The sequence below is a fragment of the Neofelis nebulosa genome, chromosome 8 (assembly GCF_028018385.1).
Source record: "Neofelis nebulosa isolate mNeoNeb1 chromosome 8, mNeoNeb1.pri, whole genome shotgun sequence".
Taxonomy (NCBI): domain Eukaryota; kingdom Metazoa; phylum Chordata; class Mammalia; order Carnivora; family Felidae; genus Neofelis; species Neofelis nebulosa.
Window position 1 is genome coordinate 6117436 of NC_080789.1, and position 21257 is coordinate 6138692.

Below are 21257 nucleotides of genomic sequence, written 5' to 3' on the forward strand. Positions count from 1 at the left end.
AGGACTCCCTTCCTCGCGGTTCCGGAGGCCGGTGGGGGGCCCAGGATCAGGGGGCGGCGGATATGGTGTCATAAGGGCCCTCTTCCTGGTCACAGGTGGGAAGGGGCAAGGGAGCTTTGCGGGGTCTCTTGTAAGGACACTGATCCCGCTCATGAGGGCTCCGTCTTGTGACCTAAAGGCCTCCCGAAGGCCCCGCCTCCTAGGACCATCACATCGGGGCTTAGAATTCAACACAGGGATTCGGGGGGGACACTCAGACCACAGCAGGTTCCCAACCCAAAGTTGGGTTTCCCAGCACCGGTTCCGTTGCGGAGCGGAGCGCCGTGGGGACAGACGTGGAGCTGAGGCTCATCATGGGCAACGCCCAGGAGCCTTGTCCTCGCGCGAGCCCTGAACCCCAGCTCTGGCACACATTTCTGGGGCCTCAGGCAATGGGAGTCTCTTTCTGCTCGTTTCTTCACCCTGAGGACGGGGGTGAGAGGAGACCTTAAACCCCTCTTAGGGCAGCCAGAGTGTCAGGAGGGGCGTGAGCGCCGCTAGCCTGCGCAGCGACGCCCCCTGGTGGTGATGGAGCTGACGACAGGAAGGCAGAGGTCCCCTCCCCAGCGTGCCCTGCAAGGGGCCTCCTGCGCCCCTCAGGGTGGGCACTCACACCAGGTTGTTCATCCAGCTGCCTATCAGGGGTGGCAGTTCTGCTCATTCCCAGTCCACTTAAAACCTGATTACCCGGACATTCCGAGCAGGCACGGCTGGGATTAGAAGACCCCGTGATCCAGACTTTCCTTAATTATAAATGGGCTGTCCCCCACTCTAGCTGTCCTCGCATCTCTGATCAGCGAAACGCAGACAACCCCCAAGGAAGGGCATCAAGCAGGGCCTCCACCGTCCCTGAAGCCCAGACCGCTTGCCATGGAGACAGTTCTTATCCCCGGGGAATGCCTCTTTCTGGTATTATCTTCCCTGGAGTCCTTTTGTTTGCATTGAGAATTCATCGAAACGGAGAATTTGTAAGCGCAGGACATCTGGAGTTGACCGGGGAGCCACAGCCACGGTATCAGTTGTACCAATGTTCCACAGAGCCACACAAATCCGAAAGGTGAAGCTTAAGATGCTCATAGTGACATCTAGAAAGACCCTCCGTGATGTTCCGTGGCCACAGCGACACCCCCGGACTCGGTGGCGCTCTCCTGGAGAGGCGCCAATGTAGGAGAACCTCTTAGCACCAGAGACGAGGCTTCCACTTGCGGGGTTCAGAGTGGCCGACCACACGTTAAAGTGCTCAGCTCACACCCACAGTCACTGCTGTGCCCCTGCGGACGGTCGGCCGAGCCCTCCTGGGCTGCGGGAATGGCCTTGTGTCCTTTATGGCCAGTCAGCTGCAGAAGGAAACAAACGCCCAGATTTAAGATTTCAACGGCACGAAGTAGCTCCAGCAAAGAGCACAGCCCAGAAGGACGTGACCCATCCATGAGGTGTGGGTTTTCCTGTTAAACGAACGTGGAAATTGCCAGCACCCTGACGTTCCTAGTGGATGACAACAGCTCAGAAAGGAAGAGAACGCTGTGTATGAAGAAGGGGGTGCGAGGAGGGGGAAGCATCACAAGAAAGCCAACAAACAAAATGGCAAAGTGCATCTGCCTCTCGTCCGTTTCGTCAGGCATTTTTGTGGCCGTGCGTGGTATGTGGCCAGTAGGAAGTGTGTGGGATATTGCTAGGGATGAACGGACCCACAAGTGAATGGAAGGGACAAAAAATCGCCTGCACCAGCATCACGGAAAAGATGGCAGAAGTCTCGGGTGCAGTTAAGTGCTAAATACAAAAAAAAAAAAAAAAAGCTCAGTGCAGGACATCTGGCAGGCGCAGGGGTGGCTGTGACACATCCAGGGGCCCCCTGACCTTCTTGGAGAACTTCAGAAATAATGAGGATGCTCAAAGAGTCCCCCATCTGACCCCTCTGCTCTCACGAGCATCAGAAAAACAGCGTGGGGAGCTGGCCAAGGTGCTCCCGGCTGCCAGGCTGCCGCGTTCCTGCAGAGCATCATCTGTCGGGCTCCAAAATCCTCTGGAGCTGAGGGTAAGCAGCAGGGCGATGGCCCTGGAAGACAGCCGCCCCTTCTCTCAGAACAATGCAGTCAGCTGGCTCTCCCCGAGCTTTCCTGACATCGTAAAGTGGGGATAGAACAAGGGGAGACGGGCCGCGAAGCATCCGGCCTCCCGAGATGACCGAGCGAAACACCAAAGTTTTGCCAATTTGGGTAATCGACAAGCAAAACCAGGCAACAAAAGGCACGGGAGGTCACGGGCGCCAGGCGGCCGAGCGGCAGAGGCAGGACGCACGCGGAATGTGGGAGCTCGTAGCCGGAGCAGAGGGACCGCCCCAGGGGGAGACTGCCTGTTGGGGGGGGGGGGGGGGGCCGCCAACCTCACCGACTCCCAACAGCTGGGACACGGGCCTTACTGCCTCTGACACGCCCTCCTGCCGATTTGGTGTTTGTGAGGCCGCTTCTGGTGGGGTGAGGCCGGCACGAGTCCCACCACCCAAGGGGCAGGTCAGGCGGTGTCCCCAGCTCTAGGCCCAGCCCCATCCCGGCCGAGGCCAGCTGAGGGTGCCGAGGTGCTGGCCCAGGCCAACTGTGGGCCCACGCCCCAGGCTGAGCTTCCCGGGGGCTTAGAGAGTGGGTAGGACGGAGGTCCCAGCCTGCCGAACGCCAGCCAAGCCGCGGCATAGCCGGTGTGGGCTCCGGGTTGAACCCAGGCTGCTCTGGGCCAGGCAAGACACCCCGCCTCTCAGAGAGCCTGGGGGGGAGGCGCGAGGAGCGTGGGTGAGCACTGACCTGGTCCAGCCCCGTCTGGATGGTGCAGCCTGGACAGATCCCGCAGGAGGATGAGTCCCTCCCGCCCCCACCCGCAGCCAGCAGCCCCTGCCCAAGTAAGAGGGCCACTGCCAGGAGGTTAAAAACTTTATTTGCCTTATGACCTTCCACGTTCTGAGAGCTTGCTTGGAGCAGGGGCAGAAAGCACAGGACGCCGTTTCTGGGGCAGGAGCTTGGCCTAGAGCACTTCCGAAGCGGGCGGTGAGCCCCCGGGGCTGAGACCCGGGCACGCCTACAGGCCCGGTGGCCACGGAAGTGGAAGGGCCACCACCACGGGCACCACCTGACCGGCGGGCAGCCACAGTCCTCGGACGAGGCGCGCTTTCACTCGACGAGCCTCCGGCCGCCGCGCCGGCCCTGGTTGTCCCGCCACACGCAATAGTTGAGCGCGGCCGCAAAGGCCAGCCAGGCCAGGTACGGGTAGAGCAGGCGGGCGGCCGGTGGGCTCACCCCACGCCAGGCCACGGCCGTGGCTCCTGCCAGCCCACCCGTCAGCAGGAGGTCCACCAGGGCCTGCAGAGACACGGGCAGAGGGGTCAGGGAGGCCTGAGGCTCACGTAGCCACGAGACGTGAGTCCCAGCTGGCCGCTTACAGGCGGCGATCGAGGGAACACTCCTCCATCCCACCCCTCAGCGACCCAGCCAAGCCCCTCCCTCGTCGTGTGCCTCCGTTTCCCATCTGTAAAATGGGAACGATCCCTGCTGGGTGAGGGCGGCACATCACCAGGTGCGCTGTGTTCAGCATACAATGGCCCCCTAACCAAGCCCGCAAGCCCATCTGGTTCCATCAGGAGTCCGCAGTGCTCCCTTCACTGAAGGAGGAGCAGCGTGGAGGGCTGCCGGTCCCCTGAGCTTCTGAGAGATCCTGACCATGAGCCGCCCCCGTCGCGAGACCCTCACTCGTCATCTAGGATGTGATGCCCCATGTCCCCCACGGAAAGGCCACTCCTCCACAGGCCATCTCCAGGGACCAAGAGGACTGGCCAAGGCCACACTTACCCAACCCATTTGTCGGGTGCCAAAGAAGAGGGGAGGCCACGCCCAGTTCAAGGCCAGCTGCCCGGCATAGAGCCCCAGGGGAACCACAGCCTCCTCCGAGAAGCCCCCCAGCTCTTTCCAGACCATGTAGGAGCCATACCTGAAACAGAGGCCACGGGTCAGGGCACCAGCAGGGAAGAGACCCAAAAGCTCACCTATGGGGCGACACAGTGACGGCTCAGGCACGCTCTGCCGCTGACTGCCTTGTGACCTCAGGGAAGTTGCTTGACTTCTCTGGGCCTTCATTCTCGCTACAGGATTGCTGTCGGGATGTGAGTTAACACACTGGCCGTGCCTGGGTCAGCGCCTGGCACATGCAACACTCAATAAATATCTGCCATCATTATCATCAGGCTCTGAAGAGCAAAGCACGTGAGGCACACAAGTGAGAAAGAGGCTCCTGGCCCAGCCGGGGATGGGACCGGCACAGGCACAGGTGACGTCCTCCAGCTCTTACACACACAGGCACTGCCCTGGCACTTTCCGAGCATTAACTTGTTTTATCTTCGTGATAAATGAAGGTGGGCAGTGTCGTCACCCCCCTTTTACAGGTGAGGAAACTCAGGCACAAAGCGGTGAAGTGACTCTCTTAAGACCCCTTAGCAGGCAACCAGCAGGTAAAGTCAGGATTTGAATCCGGGTGGCCAGGGCCAGAGCCCGAAGTCTTTACTCCATGAGAGATTCGACCTCACCAGGGTCACAGGGAGCCTCCGCAGGGTCCCACGACAGAGAGACCAGGGTCACATTTGTGCTTTATCAGGATCTCATTGGAGGAGGAAGGCCAAGAAGAAGGGGGAGGCCTGGAGACTGAAGCAAGATGAGGTAGACATAGTGATGCCTGGGCCAGGATCGGGGAGGAGAAAGCAGGACACAGGAAGAGCTGGGAGCCTGACTGGGCAGGGCCTGGGACTCTCGCGGTGATGCCCACGTGACACCCGGGTTGTGCGGACTTGTGGGTGTCTCAGTCCCATCAGAACCCCGGGGGGCATCCAGCCTGGTTTGTGCCACCTGCTCCCCGGGCGCCTGGCATCTGCAGCCCCACCCTGGGCTGGCATAGACTCAGGATGCAGGGAAGCAACGAACATCCCAGGGCAGGAAGCAGGCCGCAGCGGCCGGTTGCAGTTCCCATTAGAGCCACCAGGAGGGTGCCCTCACCCGCCCAGCTGCCGCCGTCTCGCCACAGGGTTTCCTGCAGGGTCCCTACTTGCTAGCTGTGTGTCTTCTCCAGACCCCTTGTCAAATGGGTGGCCTTGCAAATTAACCCAGACCCAGCCTCGCACGGAGCAGGTGCTCGACAAATGGTAGCTGAGAGAATTGCCGTTCCTGTTGCTGCCGCTGTGGGTCCTGGAAGCCGCCCAGGTCTGGACTTGACACACTGAGCCAGGCTCTTCCCCCCCCCCCCCCGCCACCCCCACTCCCCGGAGTTGCGAAAACAGCCAGGGTGCCAGCGTGAGGCTGCGCCATCCGGCCCGCCCCTCCCGGGAGGCCTTGGAGGAGAAAGCTCAGTTGTTGGAGCAACGGTCCCGAAGCTGCCTCCACCCTCGCTTGGCAAACCCGGCCAGGAAACGGTGCCTGCGGCCCCAGGAGCACGTGGAGAAGCTCTAAACTCGAGCCTCAGCCTCGGAAGGGGGAGGACGGCCCCGCCCACCTACCCCATGGCCGAGTACAGGGTGCCCCAGATGGGGCCCAGCGTCCAGCGGGGCGGGTGCCAGGAGGGCTTCTGCAGGCCGGCATACCAGCGGAGGCCCTCCCCGCGGACATAGTACGAGCCCAGGAAGCCCCCCAGGCTGGGCACCAGAGTGAAGCCCACCGCGGGCACCCAAGGCGGGGCCATTGCTGCTGCGGCTGCTGTTCTGGAAAGTTCTGAAAGAGAAGACAGGGGTGGGGGTGAGGGGTGGGGTGAGGGGCGGGGCAGCACTCCAGAACTGGGGCGAGGCCTCCCCAAGCACTGGGCGGGGAGGGGCCAGGTTCACACAGGCAGCCCCTGCCAGCCGAGTGCACTGGCTCCAACGAATGCATTTCCACCCAAACTCCTGCCCCCCAACCCAGAAGGCTGCCCTGACTGGCAGGAGCCTGGGGTCACCCCTGCCCCCACAGGTGGCCCCAACCTCAGCTCTTGCCTCAGCGGCCAGGGCCCTGTCCTCTCTCTTACCCTCACCCTTGACCTTGGGGCTCCTGTCAAGTTGGATTCAAGACCAGTTCGTGTCTCCTCCACCAAGAAGTTTTCCCAACCCTTCCTCCCCAGGCCAGTTGACAGCTCGGTGCCCTAGGAAGCCTGCATCAGTCCACACCCTCTACTTTATGTTCTAGTACTTCTCATTCATTCATTCTCTCATCACTCATTCATTCATTCAGTAGCTGGGATCACACAGAGCGTGGCTCAAACCCTGGCTCTCCACTGACTCACTGTGACCTCAGGCAAATCACTTCAGCCCTCTGGGCCTCAGTATCCCCCTCTGTAGAATGGGATATCAACACTGCCTACCAAGGCCAAGCTCAGTAGGGGAGTATTTTACCACCAACCTTCAGGCCCACCCTAAAATCACCATCCCTGCCCTGCCTGCCAGAGAGGGAAAGCCGTCACACAGCACTCTGGGGCCAGGCTCTGCCCAGTCCAAAAGCTGCTCCCTCCATGACGCCCAGGCTCATTGAGGAGGTGGGTGGGAAAGAACAGGAGTTAGCAAGAGTTCAAGGCTGGTGAGGTCCCCTCGGCGGCCCTGAGAGGCTGGCAGGGCTCAGGGCAAGGAAGGCCCCCTGCGTCAGGCCTGGATGCTGCCACCTCAAGGGCTGGGGACCCAGTCATCAGGCTTGTACATTGTGCTCAACAGCTACGCCCCCTTGCCCCGCAGCCCTGAGGTCTCGGAGAACCTACTAGGCGCCCAGCAGCCAGTGAGGCTCTCAGCAGACTGAATTGCTCACTGGGGCTGAGAATCCAGAGTGACAGCAAGGGGGACCCCCAGCTGGGGGCATCTCAGGCCAGCTCTGACCGTACCTGCTGTGGGACTCTAAGCCTGTGAGCACCCTGACTGGGCCTCAGTTTCCCCACCATAAAATGAGGAGGCTGGGCTCCCGCTGACAGAGCCTGATCCTAACTGGAGAATCTGGGGGTGCTTGTATGCAGGAGATAAGAAGCCACCCACCCAGATTCAGCTCAGCAAACCTGTAGCACGGCCTCCTGGGGCGGGGGCTGGGGCCCAGGGTAGACGGAGTGGGGGTCCCGGAGAGGCACACAGACCTCAGTCAGAAAGGGCACCCCTGACCCGGGCTCAAAGAAAAGAAGGTTGTGGCGGCACAGTGCGCCCTTCCTGCACAGGGACACGGGGGCGGGAGCGGTCAGGGTGAAGAGAATGATGGGCATGGGCTGAGGGGGTCGGGCTGTGGGGGAGCAGGTGCAGGGAAGGGGGGGTGTGCTCGCTCTGGAGGCAATGGGGAGCCATCAGGGCCTGGTCGACCCCCAAAGCCAGCTGTTGACGACTCTCATAACGTGAAAATTGTTCTCCACATAAGTGAGGAAAGAATATAAAATTGACTACAGAATGATCCCAATTAAAAATAAATAAATAACACAAATAATCATTTTAAAAACTGTAACAGGGGCGCCTGGGTAGCTCAGTTGGTTAAGCATCTGACTTCAGCTCAGGTCATGATCTCCTGAGTTCGAGCCCTGCATCAGTCTCTGTGCTGACAGCTCAGAGCCTAGAGCCTGCTTCAGATTCTGTGTCTCCCTCTCTGCCCCTTGCCTGCCCATGTTCTGTCTCTCTCTCTCTCTCAAAAATAAACATTTTTTAAAATTTTGTTTTCAAGAATAAACATTAAAAATTTTTTTTTTCAACGTTTTTTTATTTATTTTTTTGGGACAGAGAGAGACAGAGCATGAACGGGGGAGGGGCAGAGAGAGAGGGAGACACAGAACCGGAAGCAGGCTCCAGGCTCCGAGCCATCAGCCCAGAGCCTGACGCGGGGCTCGAACTCACGGACCGCGAGATCGTGACCTGGCTGAAGTCGGACGCTTAACCGACTGCGCCACCCAGGCGCCCCAAACATTAAAATTTTTTTAAAAAACTGTAACAGATTTGGGGTGCCTGGGTGCCTCAGTCAGTTAAGTGCCCGACTCTTGAGTTCAGCTCGGGTCATGATCTCATGGTCGGTGGGTTCAAGCCCCGCATCGGACTCTATGCTGACAGCCTAGAGCCTGCTTGGGATTCTCTCTCCCTCTCTCTCTGCCCCTCCCCTGCTGGTGATCTCTCCTTTTCAAAATACATAAATAAACTTAAAAAACTAATAAAACACAAAAATAAAACCTGTAACAGATTCACGAAGATGTTAGCAACCGTCATAATCACAAAGCTAACATTGCTGGGGAACGACTGACCGCCCACCACCCTTCAATCCTTGCCCTGCGGGGAACGATGACATCTCATCCCATCTGCCAGCGGAAGACCGGAGGCACAGAGCAGGACAGGCGTCGGCCGGGGACCCCTCTGCAAGCGGGCAGCCGAGGATGCTATGGGCTGCCCTTGGCAGTGGGATTTACAACGCTAGGTTCATTCCGTCTTTATTGTTTTCCAAAACGTCTATAATGAAGACCATTTTATTTTTTTAAATTTTTTTTTTTTTTTCAACGTTTTTTATTTATTTTTGGGACAGAGAGAGACAGAGCGTGAACGGGGGAGGGGCAGAGAGAGAGGGAGACACAGAATCGGAAACAGGCTCCAGGCTCCGAGCCATCAGCCCAGAGCCTGACGCGGGGCTCGAACTCACGGAGCGCTGAGATCGTGACCTGGCTGAAGTCGGACGCTTAACCGACTGCGCCACCCAGGCGCCCCTATAATGAAGACCATTTTAAAGGGAACAATCGAGAGAGTGCTAGCAGATTCCAGCTCTGCCATCTGGGGACTGACTGATTCCTCCCTCCCCCGCCCTCCTGCGCTGCCCTCTGGTTTCCAGAGAGCACAGAACAGGTGAGCCTGAGGGTCTATCTCACCACAACCGACAGGACCCCTGGCCCTGTGCTCCTGCCAGGTGGATGTGGAACTCTGGACGCAGAGCCCTGGGACCCAGCCGTCCTGCTGGGCTCACCAGCATGTGACCTGGTGACACATGTGACGGGCTCAGGCCTCCTCAGCTGCTTTCTCATCTATGCAATGGGGACACAGCCCAGCCTGCCTAACAAATATGCTGGATCCACAGTAAAGTGACAGCATTTGGCCACCGCAGGAGCTGTGGTTGTGCCACAGGTTGTGCCCTAGGTCTCCCCCAGACTGGGACATGGCTGAGCAGGTGGGAGGCCTTCACACCGTCCTGATCCTCACATGCCGGCCGGGAAACTGAGGCCCGGACACTGAGGGGAGGGGCTGGGGGGTCAGGCATTGAACGTCAGACTTCAAGTCTCCTCAGGGTGACTGGGGGTCTATGGTCGCGAGCGCCACACCACAGTGACTTCCCAGCTGGGTGGAGGCTACGTGGGGACTCTCGGTACGACTTTTATAACTTTTCTACAAGTCCCAAGTTGGTTCCAAGTAGACCGTTTAAAAAAGAAGTATCCTGGTTTGGATAACAGCTTGCACCGTCCCTTGCTTATTACGCTCGGCATCTGTCACTGCATCAGGCCCTGAGCCGGGCCCCAGACCCCACTGCAAGTGCCACCAAGAGCCTCCGAGCCCTCCATTTCCACCACAAGACTCCTGCTCTGAGACTGTCAGTGGCTCCGGTCCCGGGTTTGGTCTTTTTTTTTTTTTCTCTCCTACTTTTTTTTCTTAATCGAGGTGAAATCTGCATAACGTCAAATTAACCCCTTAAAGCGCACAATTCGGTGACAGTATTACGCTCCAAATGTCGTGTAATCACCATCCACACCAAGTTCTAAAACGTTTTCATCACACCCTCAATGAACCTCCGTACACTCCTTGCTCCTCCCTCCCCCGGCCCCTGGTAACCAGCCCTCTGTCTCTGTGGATTTACCTTTTCTGGACATTTCATGTAAATGGCATCATACACCACGGGGCCTTTGGGGCCTGGCTTCTTTCGCTGACCGTGATGTTTCTGAGACGTGCTCACACTGCCGCGTGGGTCCATACTCCTCCCCAAGGTGCTGTGGGCAGGGGCGCCCGTGTCACCCTGCCACAGCCACACCCAGCCCGTGCCCAGGAAATCCCACACAGGACTCGCTCACAGGGCCAGGGGGGCCCTACAGCCCACCAACCCGGTCCCTGGGTACAGGACAAACCAAGGGCCACCAGAGGGCGGTGGCTTCCCTAAGGCCTCAGGGACAGAGTAGGGTCTGAGTCCGTGTTCCTGCCCCCACCCCCGGCTGCGCCTTCCAGAGCCTGGCTGTGGTTATGCTTCACTGGGCCTAGGGGATCTGAGAGTCTGCCCCGCCCCGAAGGTCGAACACAGAAAGGCCAGATGCCTCCCACGCAGAGAGCCCGGGCAGGGAGCTTCCTGTGGCCTCTCGGGGACTGCTCAGCCCTTGAATCACCCGACGGCGGGGGGGGGGGGGGGGGGGGGGGGGGGGGGGGGGGGGGGGACCCACCAGGCTGAGTCACACTCGGCTGGGCTGGGCTGGGCTGGGCTGGCCTGAGAGAGGTGTGCTCTGGGATGGGGTCCCAGGGAGGGCTGGGGAAGGTGAGGGAGCACCCAAGGCTGGGAAAGGGCTCGAGGGCTGATCAGCTGCGTGGAAAACCTGCCCGGCCGGCTTCATGGGGTCATGGGGGAGGCCCAAGCGGAGGACCAGATGAGCAAGGCACTGTGCTGCCAGTGTTGGGGCCACTCACCCCATTTCCTCCGGGGGAAGAAACAGCCCCGTGGCATAGACCCAAGGCTGAGAAAACATCAGCCAGTCAGGCACAGGGTGCTAAATGGGGCAAGATGCTTCACAGACGGCCAGGGGCCACTCCCAGAGGAGGACTTCCAACACAGAGGGCTCAGGACCTGGGGGTCAGGAGAAGGTTCTAGGCCTCTGGGGAATGAGCATCATGGGTGGTGCTTGGTGGATGGCAGCTGTGTGGGCCAGGCCCATGCTGCTGGTCATTACTTAATTCGTCACAGTGGCTGCAGGGGAGGCGACCAGCTGCTTCTCTTCCGGGGACCCTGAGCCACACCCTCCCAGCCTCCGTGGTGGACGTTACTATTCCCACCGTCCGGATGAGGAAACTGAGGCACAGGGAGTCGCAGAATTTTCCAGATCTGTGTGACTCTGAGGCCCAAAGCACCCCCACCCCTGAGCTGGGAGTCTGCTGGCCTCAGCGGTCCCACCCTCTGCCCAGTGTCAGAAGATTCTGTCAGGGTCAACAGGCTCACTCTCTTCAGCCCCAGCACCAGTGTCCCAGCCCCCACAGGGCATCAGACCCCACCTTGGCCCAGGGGCGGCACTTATAGGATCTGAATCCTTCCTTTCCCCTCAGGGTGGGAGTCAGGACCTGTGCTTAAGATGCCTCGCTCCCGGCCAAGAGACTCCAGACCCATTTCTGGCCCTAAGATCTCACGTCCCAAACCTCACAGATGTCCCCATCTGTGAAGTGCAGACTGAGCTAGTGAGTCTCAGGGGATCCTCCTGTTCCCTGGGGGTGGCAGAAACTGCTCCCCAGGAAAAAAAAAAAAGAGTTTTGTCTCTCTGATTCCCACCCTCGCCTCCCCAGCTGTGCCCAGCTCTCCTCAGCCTTATCTCTCACTCAAGCCACCGCTGTCCAGGGACTTGTTTCAAAGCTCCTTTCTACTTTTTTTTTTTTTTTTTTTTTTTTTGTTTAATGTTTATTTATTTTTGAGAGAGACAGAGAGAGACAGAGTGCGAACAGGGGAGGGGCAGAGAGAGAAGGAGACACAGAAGATCCTTTCTACTTTTTTTTTTTAATGTTTATTTTATTTTTGACAGAGAGAGAGAGAGAGAGGGAGAGAGAGAGAGCATGAATGGGGGAGGGGCGGAGAGAGAGGGAGACACAGAATCCGAAGCAGGCTCCAGGCTCTGAGCCATCAGCACAGAGCCCAATGCGGGGCTCGAACTCACAGACCGCGCGATCATGACCTGAGCTGAAGTCGGATGCTCAACCGACTGAGCCACCGAGGTGCCCCGATCCTTTCTACTTTTAAATGACTCACAGCGAATCCTCCTCATTCATAACCTTTGTGACTCTTCTTCATTATGAAAGTACCCAGCATAAGAGACAACAGGTCAGGAAGGATCCCCATCCAGCTGGTGACCTGGGAGGTCTGGGATGGGGTGGGGCTGGGAGTGACAAGGGGGTATTTGCTTTATGGGGCAGATGACTACTTTTTTAAACACAAAGAGCATATTCAGGCATGGCTTGCATAATCAGAAATAAGTTTAAAAAAAAAAAGTAAAAATAGGGGCACCTGGGTGGCTCAATGGGTTAAGCATCTGACTCTTGTTTTTGGTTCAGGTCATCATCCCAGGGTCTCGGGATCAAGCCCGGCGTGGGGCTCCATGGACATGGAACCTGTTTGGGATTCTCTCCCTCTCCCTCTGCCCCCCTCTCTCCCACCCTCCCTCCCTCTCTCTCAAAATAAACTTTGAAAAAAAGAGAGAGAAACAGATTTGAAAATAAAATACTGAAAAGGCAAAAGTGTATATACTAAAAAGAAGGCTCCCTCCCTTTGAGCCCAAGCCCCCAAGGAACCCACTGTCAGCGGCTTCTGGCAGATCCAGCCAGCTGTTATTCAGTCACTGCCAGGCACAAATGTGTGCCTGGCGCGCGCGCGCACACACACACACACACACACACACACACACACACACAGCAGGCGGAGAAAGTAGCCTCTCGAGCCTGGTGGAGGAAGCAAGGCTTTGAACCACACTGGTTCAAACCCTGGCTCCACCGCTGTCACTGTGTGACCCCGGACAAGGGCCCCTGGGTGAGCCTCAGTTTCCCTCAGTTGAAAGGATTCCCTCAGAGACTCCCTTTGGGTGTGCTGAGCAGCCTTCTAGAAACGGAAAGAGGCAGCCTACCCCCTGCTCCACCAAGAGGCTTGCTACCCCCACCCCTTGCTCCCTGGTTCCTTTCCAGGCAAGTGGACAAACACCCTTGCTCCATGAAGGAGGCATCGGCCACTGCTGTCCCGCATCCCCCACAGAGGCTCCCCACTTCTGCCCGCAGAGGAAGAGGCTCCAGGCCCACATTCCTCCAGCTAGGCCTTTCGGTCAACAGCCTGCTGTGTGCCAGGCACCCTGGCACCCTTCTTGTGCACAGCCTCCTCTGACCCTCTGCTAGCCCCATGACCCTTTTGGAACAGCCCCAGTCCATGGCCCCTAGGGCAGGCCCAAGCCCAGCCCCTTCTGCCATCCATCTTAGAGCTCGCAGCCGGCACCAGGTACCATCGGGCACTAGCAGGCCAGCCAGAGAGGCTCGCAGGCCGGGCCAGGCCAGCAGGGTGGACCCCAGAACTGGCAGTGTGTTCACAGCGGGAGGCACCCCCCCCCCCCCCACCACCTAGGCTCTGAGCTCCTTTGCAGGAGGGCCAGGGGACAGGCAGGTCCTAGGCGATGTTCTGCCCACACCAGACCTCTGTCCAGGCTACAGCGCACCTGAGAACTGAACTGGGAATCTTGGGACCCAGTTCTAAGGCCCTCTGGGGCCTTAACCGGTTGTGTGCAAGTAACCTCCCAATCTGGCCTGGGTTTCCTCCCCTAGAAATGGACTGTCTCAAGTTGATCAGCAGCCTGAGGTCTCTCGGGCATTTTGTGGTCCTCACGGTATCCCGCTCAGCCACTCTCGCCCTCCTCCCATCCCCACCCCTGCTTCCACATCTGCGGAATGGGCGGGAGCCGGGAGCGTCCGGTCCCTCCGGGGGCTGCGCTTCCCTCCAGACCCCAGCGGCAGGGAGGGGAGGGAAGGGGCGCGGAGAGGAGGGGCGGGGCGGGGGCGGGGCGAAGAGGGCCGGGGCGGGGCGAGGAGGGCCGGGCCCCGGCGAGGCTGCCCTAGTTCCCCCTCCGTCTCCCGCTCGCCCACCGGAACCCCGCCGTACGGCAGCCCCGACCGCGGAGGTCAGGGCCCGGGCCGCCCTGCCCGCCGACCCGGCGGCCGAGCCCCTAGCGCTGCCCCACGGCCGCCCCTGGGATCCCCGCCCCGCCGCTCCCGCCCGCCTCCTCCCGCCTCACTTCGACCCCGGCCCCCCGCGCAGGCGGCCGGGCGCCGTCGGGTGTCGCACCTGCGCTGGGCCGCCCCGCCCGCTGCCCCCTCGGCGCCCGGGCCCCACTCACCAGCCGCGGGGGGACGCGCTCCGGCAAGGCACTGCGCGGCGGGAGGCGGCGGCCCAGGTCCCCGGCCCGCCCCGCCCCGGCCGCGAGGCCCCGCCCCGGTCCCGCCCCGCCCCGGCTCCGCCCCGCTTGGCTGGAAGCCGCCGGAGAGCTCACTCTTTGCCTCCTTCCCGCCAGCGAGGCACGCCTCCGCCTCCGCCTCCGCCTCCGCCTCCGCCTCCGCGCCCGAGGCTCCGTCAGCCCCAGTCCTTCCCGTGGCGACCTTCCCGGCTGCGCCGGCTGACAGGTCGCTTCTCTTCTTGAGCCTCACCTTTCCCGTTTATAAAATGGGGCAACAGGGCCCGACCTCAGGGAGGGGAGTTACGCCCCCTGATAGCAAAGCCCCGAACACCCCTATACAGTAGCCCTGGCTCCCCATCCCCGGAAGAGTACCCCAGTTCCTTAAACTGGTGCCCCGGGCACGAGGCAGGCTGGACTCTTAGTCCTGGCTCAGCCGCTTTGTGACTGGTTCTCTCCGCCTCCATCTCCTCATCTGTAAAATGGGCACGACAGCTCGGGACTAATGAGGATGCCACAGAGCAATGTGGGCAGGGAGCCCTGCAGACGCTTGGCACTCAGTGAGGGGAGACTGCAACCATCACGGCCCAGAGGTGACCTCCAGTTTGTCAGAGTCACCCTGATGGGCCCAGCATGTCCAGCCCCGGGCCTTGGACCCCTCACCTCCTCATCTACAGGTGCTGCTTTATTACTGAAGCCACGAGTCTGTCCTTGGGCCGAGGGACCCTCAGCCTGCAGAAGCCAAAGTTGCCCAAATTGGTCCTCGGGGGACCAACATGAACTATAGCTCCTTCTCCCCAACCACAGTAGCTTGGAGCCTCCTGGCTGCAGCACAAATGATTTGGGCCTTTGCAGCCCCTTCCTCCTTTGATTGCTTTGATAAAAAGACAAGTATAATCCAGGCTACATTGTTTCTTTTTCTTCTGATTTTAAAAGAAATTAAAACAAGGGGTTCCTAAAAAAAAAAAAAATTTAAAAAAAAAAAAAAAATAAGGGGCGCCTGGGTGGCGCAGTCGGTTAAGCGTCCGACTTCAGCCAGGTCACGATCTCGCGGTCAGTGAGTTCGAGCCCCGCGTCAGGCTCTGGGCCGATGGCTCGGAGCCTGGAGCCTGTTTCCGATTCTGTGTCTCCCTCTCTCTCTGCCCCTCCCCCATTCATGCTTTGTCTCTCTCTGTCCCAAAAATAAATAAAAAACGTTGAAAAAAAAAAATTTAAAAAAAAAAAAAAACAAGGGGTTCCTGGCTGACTTGGCCGGTAGAGCATGCAACTCTTGACCTCAGGGTCGTTAGTTTGAGCCCCACATTGGGCAGGGGGAGCCTACTTAAAAAAAAGGCGGGGTGCCTGGGTGGCTCGGTCAGTGGAGCATGTGAGTCTCGATCTCAGGGTTGTAGGTTCGAGCCCCATGTGCGGTGTAGAGCTTACATTAAAAAGTAAAATATTTTAATTCGTTAATTAAGTTAACTGATTAGTTAATTAAAATAAAAGAAATTAAAACATTTTCCTGGGTCCCTCAAAGTATTGTGGCAGCTGGTCCTGTGACTGCTGTCCTTGATGAAATCGGTCTGGGCACACCTCCCAGGGAGCTGCCAGGCAGCCCTCACCCACTTCCTGTAAGGAGGTGCCTGTGGCTTGGCCAAGTGGCCCGCTCACCTCCCCCGGAAGACTCGTGGGGAGGAGACAATGCAGCTTCCCTCCAGCCTCACCCCTACTACACATGGGGCCCAAGGCTCAAGAGACTTCTGCCCCCACATGTCTGCTGCTTGCCAGGGCCAAAGGGAGGGACTGAGAACAAACACACAAGGTTTGTGTGAAGTGCACACACCTTTCACAGATGTGACCCTGCAGTTTGGAGGGGCCAGCCGCTGCCCGAGGGGCTCACACTGCAGGTCTTCGTGCAGATAGCGATGCCGCACCCAGTGTGCCTAGAAACCTCCCATCACTTCCGCCTCGCTCCTGCCCAGCCCCACACACCCCACTCGAGCCTGGGCCACTGTCCCTGTCCCTCCTCTGAGCAGCAGCCGCAGCCTCTAGCTGGCCCCCAGCTCCCCTCTGGTCCCTTCCACTGCCCTCCTCTGCTGAGGACCCTCCAGCTGCTTAGGATCCAGTCCAAACTGGCACCGGAGGCCCTGTCAAAATGGGGTCAAGCCGACTACCCCACCCTTTCCCTCCTCTGTGTCCCTGCCAAAGCACCCCTCACCCCCTACTGGACACCTCTTCGTGTCCGAGTCTGACTGCTCTCCAGTGTTGCGCCAGCAAGCTCTTCCAGAACCCCAACTCTGCGCCACCCCCATTCTAAGTGGGCGGTGACCTCTGAACTCCACGGCACCGAGCTTGGAGCTTCTCCCGGCCATTTGGCCTGTATCTTGAGCGCTGCAAGGTGCCCAGCGCTGGGCTGAACCCTGGAGGATACAACACAACCAAACCCAACCTTTGGCCTCAGTCGATCCAGGAAGGAGGCATGGAAAACACCCTCACAGGCTCAGAGAGGGGAGGGAACATCCCGAGGTCACACAGTGCCAGAGCGATGGAGTCAGGATTCCCACCCAGGCGCCCCCAGGATCTGCACTCTTAACCGATGTGTCACTCAGCTTCCCAATTCCAACCGCGATTCAGGCACAGTATTTCCTTATATATTTATGAGTTTACTTTATTCCATGAGAAATCCACATTTATTGTAAAGGAATTGGAAAACACAGAGGAAAACATAAAGCCACCTACTCACCCATCGCCTAGAGCAAAACACTGCCCATACTTCAGTGAGTGACTTTGTCCACGCCCTTTTCTTTTTTTTTTTATTAATTTTTTTTTTTTAACGTTTACTTATTTTTGAGACAGAGAGAGACAGAGCATGAACAGGGGAGGGGCAGAGAGAGAGGGAGACACAGAATCTGAAACAGGCTCCAGGCTCTGAGCCGTCAGCACAGAGCCCGATGCGGGGCTCGAACTCACGGACCGTGAGATCATGACCTGAGCCGAAGTCGGACGCTTAACCGCTTAACCGACCAAGCCACCCAGGCGCCCCTGTCCACGCCCTTTTCTAAGGGCGTCACACATTCCTTTACAAGAATGCCTTCACACTGTAAATGGTTTTATAATTTTTCTTCCTTCCCCTTACAATAAACCAGAAGCCTCTTTCTACGCTAGCAAACGTTTGCCTACAGTGTTTTTAGTTAATTGTGAAGTGTTCCCCACAAACAGAAATATATATAAAATGCTGTGTACACTTTAAAATAAAAATAAAAAGGCACTTGAGTGTCCACTCCCTAGGTCAAGGAATAGAAGATTGCCAGCGCCCAGGGGCCTCCTGGTATTCTGATTCCTCCCTGCCACCCCAAGATCACCTCTAACTGGACTTGTGTGTTAAACATGGCCATGCTTTCCTTTAGAGTTCTGTTAATACCACCCAGCTATGACTCCCTGAGCACTCTATTGATTAGCTTTGAACAGCGGGGCAGCACAAAACTGGCTGGAGAGAGTGGGCATGACGGTCAGACCAGAGGAAGACCCCTAGGAAGGGAAGACTGGATCGGGCCTCTGACAAACATTGGCAAGAGCCCCTGAAGGGGCAGAGGGTAAGGTTGGGGGTGAGGCTCCCCTGCGGGCACGTCTGTGGCTGCGACATGGGCATTTCGCAGGAAATGGGCAGAGGCTTGGGCTTTTCTGCCTCGTTGCTTGTGAGCTCACCGGACCTGTATTCAGCTCTCAGGAGTAGGGGTGCACACTTCTGAGAGGGGGGAACAGGCAGCTGAGCCAGGCAGCAGGGAATGGAGGGGACAAGAGGGTCTCACCACCCTGTGATCCAGATTGGCCAAGCGCAGACAAGAATCTGGGCCGGGCTCACTGGGGATTCTGTTCCCAAGGAGGCAGCAGAGCCACTGCTAGGGTCTTGGTGATGGCAGCCCTCGTAGGCGTGGGGCACACATCATTCCGGGTCTCTCTTCGCCACCACCTCGGGGATGCCCTAGACCCCTTCTGCTGGCTGGCTCCTCATTTCCTAGTTGGTTCCACCCATGTTTGTGCTGAGCCCATCCTCCAGGGGTTCTTGAGAAAGACTGTGTAGGAAGGGCCATTTTGAAATCTTGCATTCTAGGGGCACCTGAGTGGCTCGGTTGGCTAACAGTCCAACTCTTGGTTTCTGCTCAGGTCATGATCTCACGGTTTCCTGAGTTCGAGCCCCGCATCAGGCTCCATGCTGACGGTGTGGAGCCTGCTTGGGATTTTCTCTCTCCCTCTCTCTGCCCCTCCCCTTCTCACACTGTCTCTGTCTCTCTCAAGATAAATAAACTCAAAAAGAAAGAAAGAAAGAAAGAAAGAAAGAAAGAAAGGAAGGAAGGAAGGAAGGAAGGAAGGAAGGAAGGAAGGAAGGAAGGAAGGAAGAAAGAAAGAAAGAAAGAAAGAAAGAAAGAAAGAAAGAAAGAAAGAAAGAAAGAAAGAAAGAAAAAGAAAAGAAATCCAGGGGCGTCTGGGTGGCTCAGTCAATTAAGCGTCCAACTTTGGTTCAGGTCATGATCTCACAGCTCATGGGTTCGAGGCCCATGTCGGGCTCTGTGCTGACAGCTCGGAGCCTGGAGCCTGCTTCGGATTCTGTGTTTCCCTCTCTCTCTCTACCCCTCCCCTGCTCATGCTCTGTCTCTCAAAAATAAAATAAAAACATTAAAAAAATATTTTTTCAAAAAAAGAAATCTTGCCTTCTATCTCATGGTTAACTGATGCTTGGCTGAGGAAGAACTCAAAAGTTGGAGACCGTTATCCATCCAGATCCTGAAGACATTCAGTCTTCCTGCTGACGCCGGGCTGATGAGCAGGCTGGAGTCATTCAGCGATTGGAGCCTTTGCATGTGACCTATTTTGTTCTTCCTGGAAGATTTTAAGACTTTTGTCCCTAGAGGCCTGGACTGTCACACAGATAGTCCTCTATGGGGGTCTAATTTCATCCATTGTGCCTGTGCTCGGGGGGCCCTCCCATACGGGAAACTCATACCCTTCGTTTTTCAGAAATTGAATTTCTTTTGGATGATTTCCTTCCCTCCATTTTCTCACTTCTCTTTCTGAAACCCTTGTTACTCAGAATCCTCGACCTCCTAGGCTGGTCCCGTAACTTCCTTTTCTCTTCCACTTCTCAAGGGCTTTTGGTTTTGGTTTGATTTTCGGATTTCAGAATTGTTATATTTTACCTAATGTGAGGTTTCCTCAACTTTCTCCTCCTGGCCTTCTATTGAGCTTTTCATTCCTGCTATCCTCTTTTTAATTTCCAAGAGATTCTTATTTGTTTTCTAAATGTTTTTTTATACATAATTTTTTGTTGATTTTGTTCATGGATACAGCATCTTCTCTTACCTCTCAACTATCTGTGATAGTTTTCTTAAAACAATTATTTTCTTCTCTTACCATAGTCTCTGAATCCCATGCATTGTGTGTGTGGTGTGTGTGTGTGTGTGTGTGTGTGTGTGTGTGTGTTCTGTTTGTAAGAGGCTTTCCTCAGATGCTTGGGAATTTTGGGCTGGCTGCTCATGATTATGAGGAAAAAAAACACGTGTGAGGATAGTATTTGTTGGTTTAACATCACTGTAAGTTGGAACTTGTCTGGCCATTTGTCTGGGAACTTCCTGGATTGTCAATATCTTTCAGATTTCCTCTTGAACTGGTCAGATTCCCCACGATCCTTCAGTCCCTTCCGTGCAGGGTAGGGGCCTGGCTCCAGGTTTCTGGGAGCTTAGTGGGGGAGAGCACTGGAGATCTCTGCATTCGGCCTTCAGTATCGAACCACTTTAGCAGAGTACCCACATTCACCATTGTCCCTGTCCAGTCCTTTCCAGAGCTAAACCCCAGATGTTTGCCAGATGAGGGAGGGGTTCCACTCAGTGGCTCGAGAGAGGGGCCTAAAGATCTAACTGTTTGGGGCACCCAGATGGCTCAGTTGGTTAAGCATCCTACTCTTGCTTTCAGCTCAGGTCATGATCTCACGGTTTGTGAGTTCGAGCCCCACGTCAGGCTCTCTGCTGTCAACACAGAGCCTGCTTCCGATCCTCTGTCCCCACCACCCTCTCTCTGCCACTCCCCCCTCACGCTCTCCAAAATAAACATTAATAAAATAAATAAATAAACAAAGATTGGGGTGCCTGGATGGCTCAGTCGGTTAAGTGTCTGACTTTGGCTCAGGTCATGATCTGTGGAGTTTGAGCCCTGTGTCGGGCTCTGTACTGACAGCTCAGAGCCTGGAGCCTGCTTTGGATTCTGTGTCTCTCTTTCTCTCTGCCGCTCCCCTGCGCGCTCTCTCTCTCTACAATAAAAAAACTAAAAAAATTTGTTTTTAAATAAATATCTGTTCTTCAAAGATACCTTCAAGATACCTCTTTATTTTAATCTTCTTTCACCTCTAGGTCTATAAGCTGCCAGTTCCTAAGCTTTTGAGGAATCTGCTGATAAATAGGACTTGGTCACCTTTCCCCACTGTCAGAAGGGATTTGGCTATCCAGAGCTTATGAAGTCAGGTAATACTGGTCTTCCTTCTTTTCAGCTTCCAGAAGTTCTGTTGCAAGGGCCCTCTTTCTTGTTCTCCCTGTCCTTGCGGATTTACGTCTTTAAAAGATTCCTTTACTGTGAATTTATAGGCTTCTGGAGGCAGCATGTGCTCTATTCATGTCTTAACCTGAAAACCTCCTCCACATCTATGATGACCACAGGGTCATATAGATCTGCCATAACCCATTTAAGGAATCTCCTCTGGTCGAATATATGGCTTATTTCCACTTTTTCCTTGTTAAAAGCAAGGCTGCACTGGATGTTCTGAGAGTCAGGGCTTTGCACATGTGATTCTTAGGACGAACGCACTGAAGTAGATTTGCTGATGTAATTCTATCTGGATCTTTCTCATTATGATGTGTGTGTGTGTGTGTGTGTGTGTCTGTCTGTCTGTCTCCTGGGCTGGCAGGAAATGAGAGAGGAGCAGAGGGTAAGTGGGGTGAGGTCAGAGTTACACTCTTCCTGAGCAGCCTCACACTATGGCTCAGAAACCTATAACCCCCACTTCGAATGCCCCTTCTGTCTCCAACCACCTATCATTCAGTCTTTGTGCCTTT

General features: G+C 56.6%; 1 protein-coding gene across 1 annotated transcript; it reads right to left on the minus strand.

Moving 5' to 3' along the window:
- Positions 1–2945: 2945 nt before the first annotated feature.
- TSPO (translocator protein) lies at positions 2946–14130 on the minus strand. Its single transcript, XM_058741099.1, has 4 exons — positions 14125–14130; positions 5564–5774; positions 3873–4011; positions 2946–3386 (listed from the first exon to the last, which is right to left on the minus strand). The coding sequence occupies exons 2-4, from the start codon at positions 5743–5745 to the stop codon at positions 3198–3200; spliced, it is 510 nt and encodes a 169-aa protein (XP_058597082.1). The 5' UTR covers positions 5746–5774; positions 14125–14130; the 3' UTR covers positions 2946–3197.
- Between the last annotated feature and the right edge of the window lie 7127 nt (positions 14131–21257).

Coding starts and splice junctions, on each gene's coding strand:
- TSPO (XM_058741099.1), bottom strand. CDS start 5,745: ATGGCCCCGCCTTGGGTGCCCGCGGTGGGCTTCACTCTGGTGCCCAGC. Junction 4,012..5,563: donor ACCCTGTACTCGGCCATGGG/GTAGGTGGGCGG, acceptor CCTCTGTTTCAG/GTATGGCTCCTACATGGTCT. Junction 3,387..3,872: donor GCACCCGACAAATGGGTTGG/GTAAGTGTGGCC, acceptor GTGTCTCTGCAG/GCCCTGGTGGACCTCCTGCT.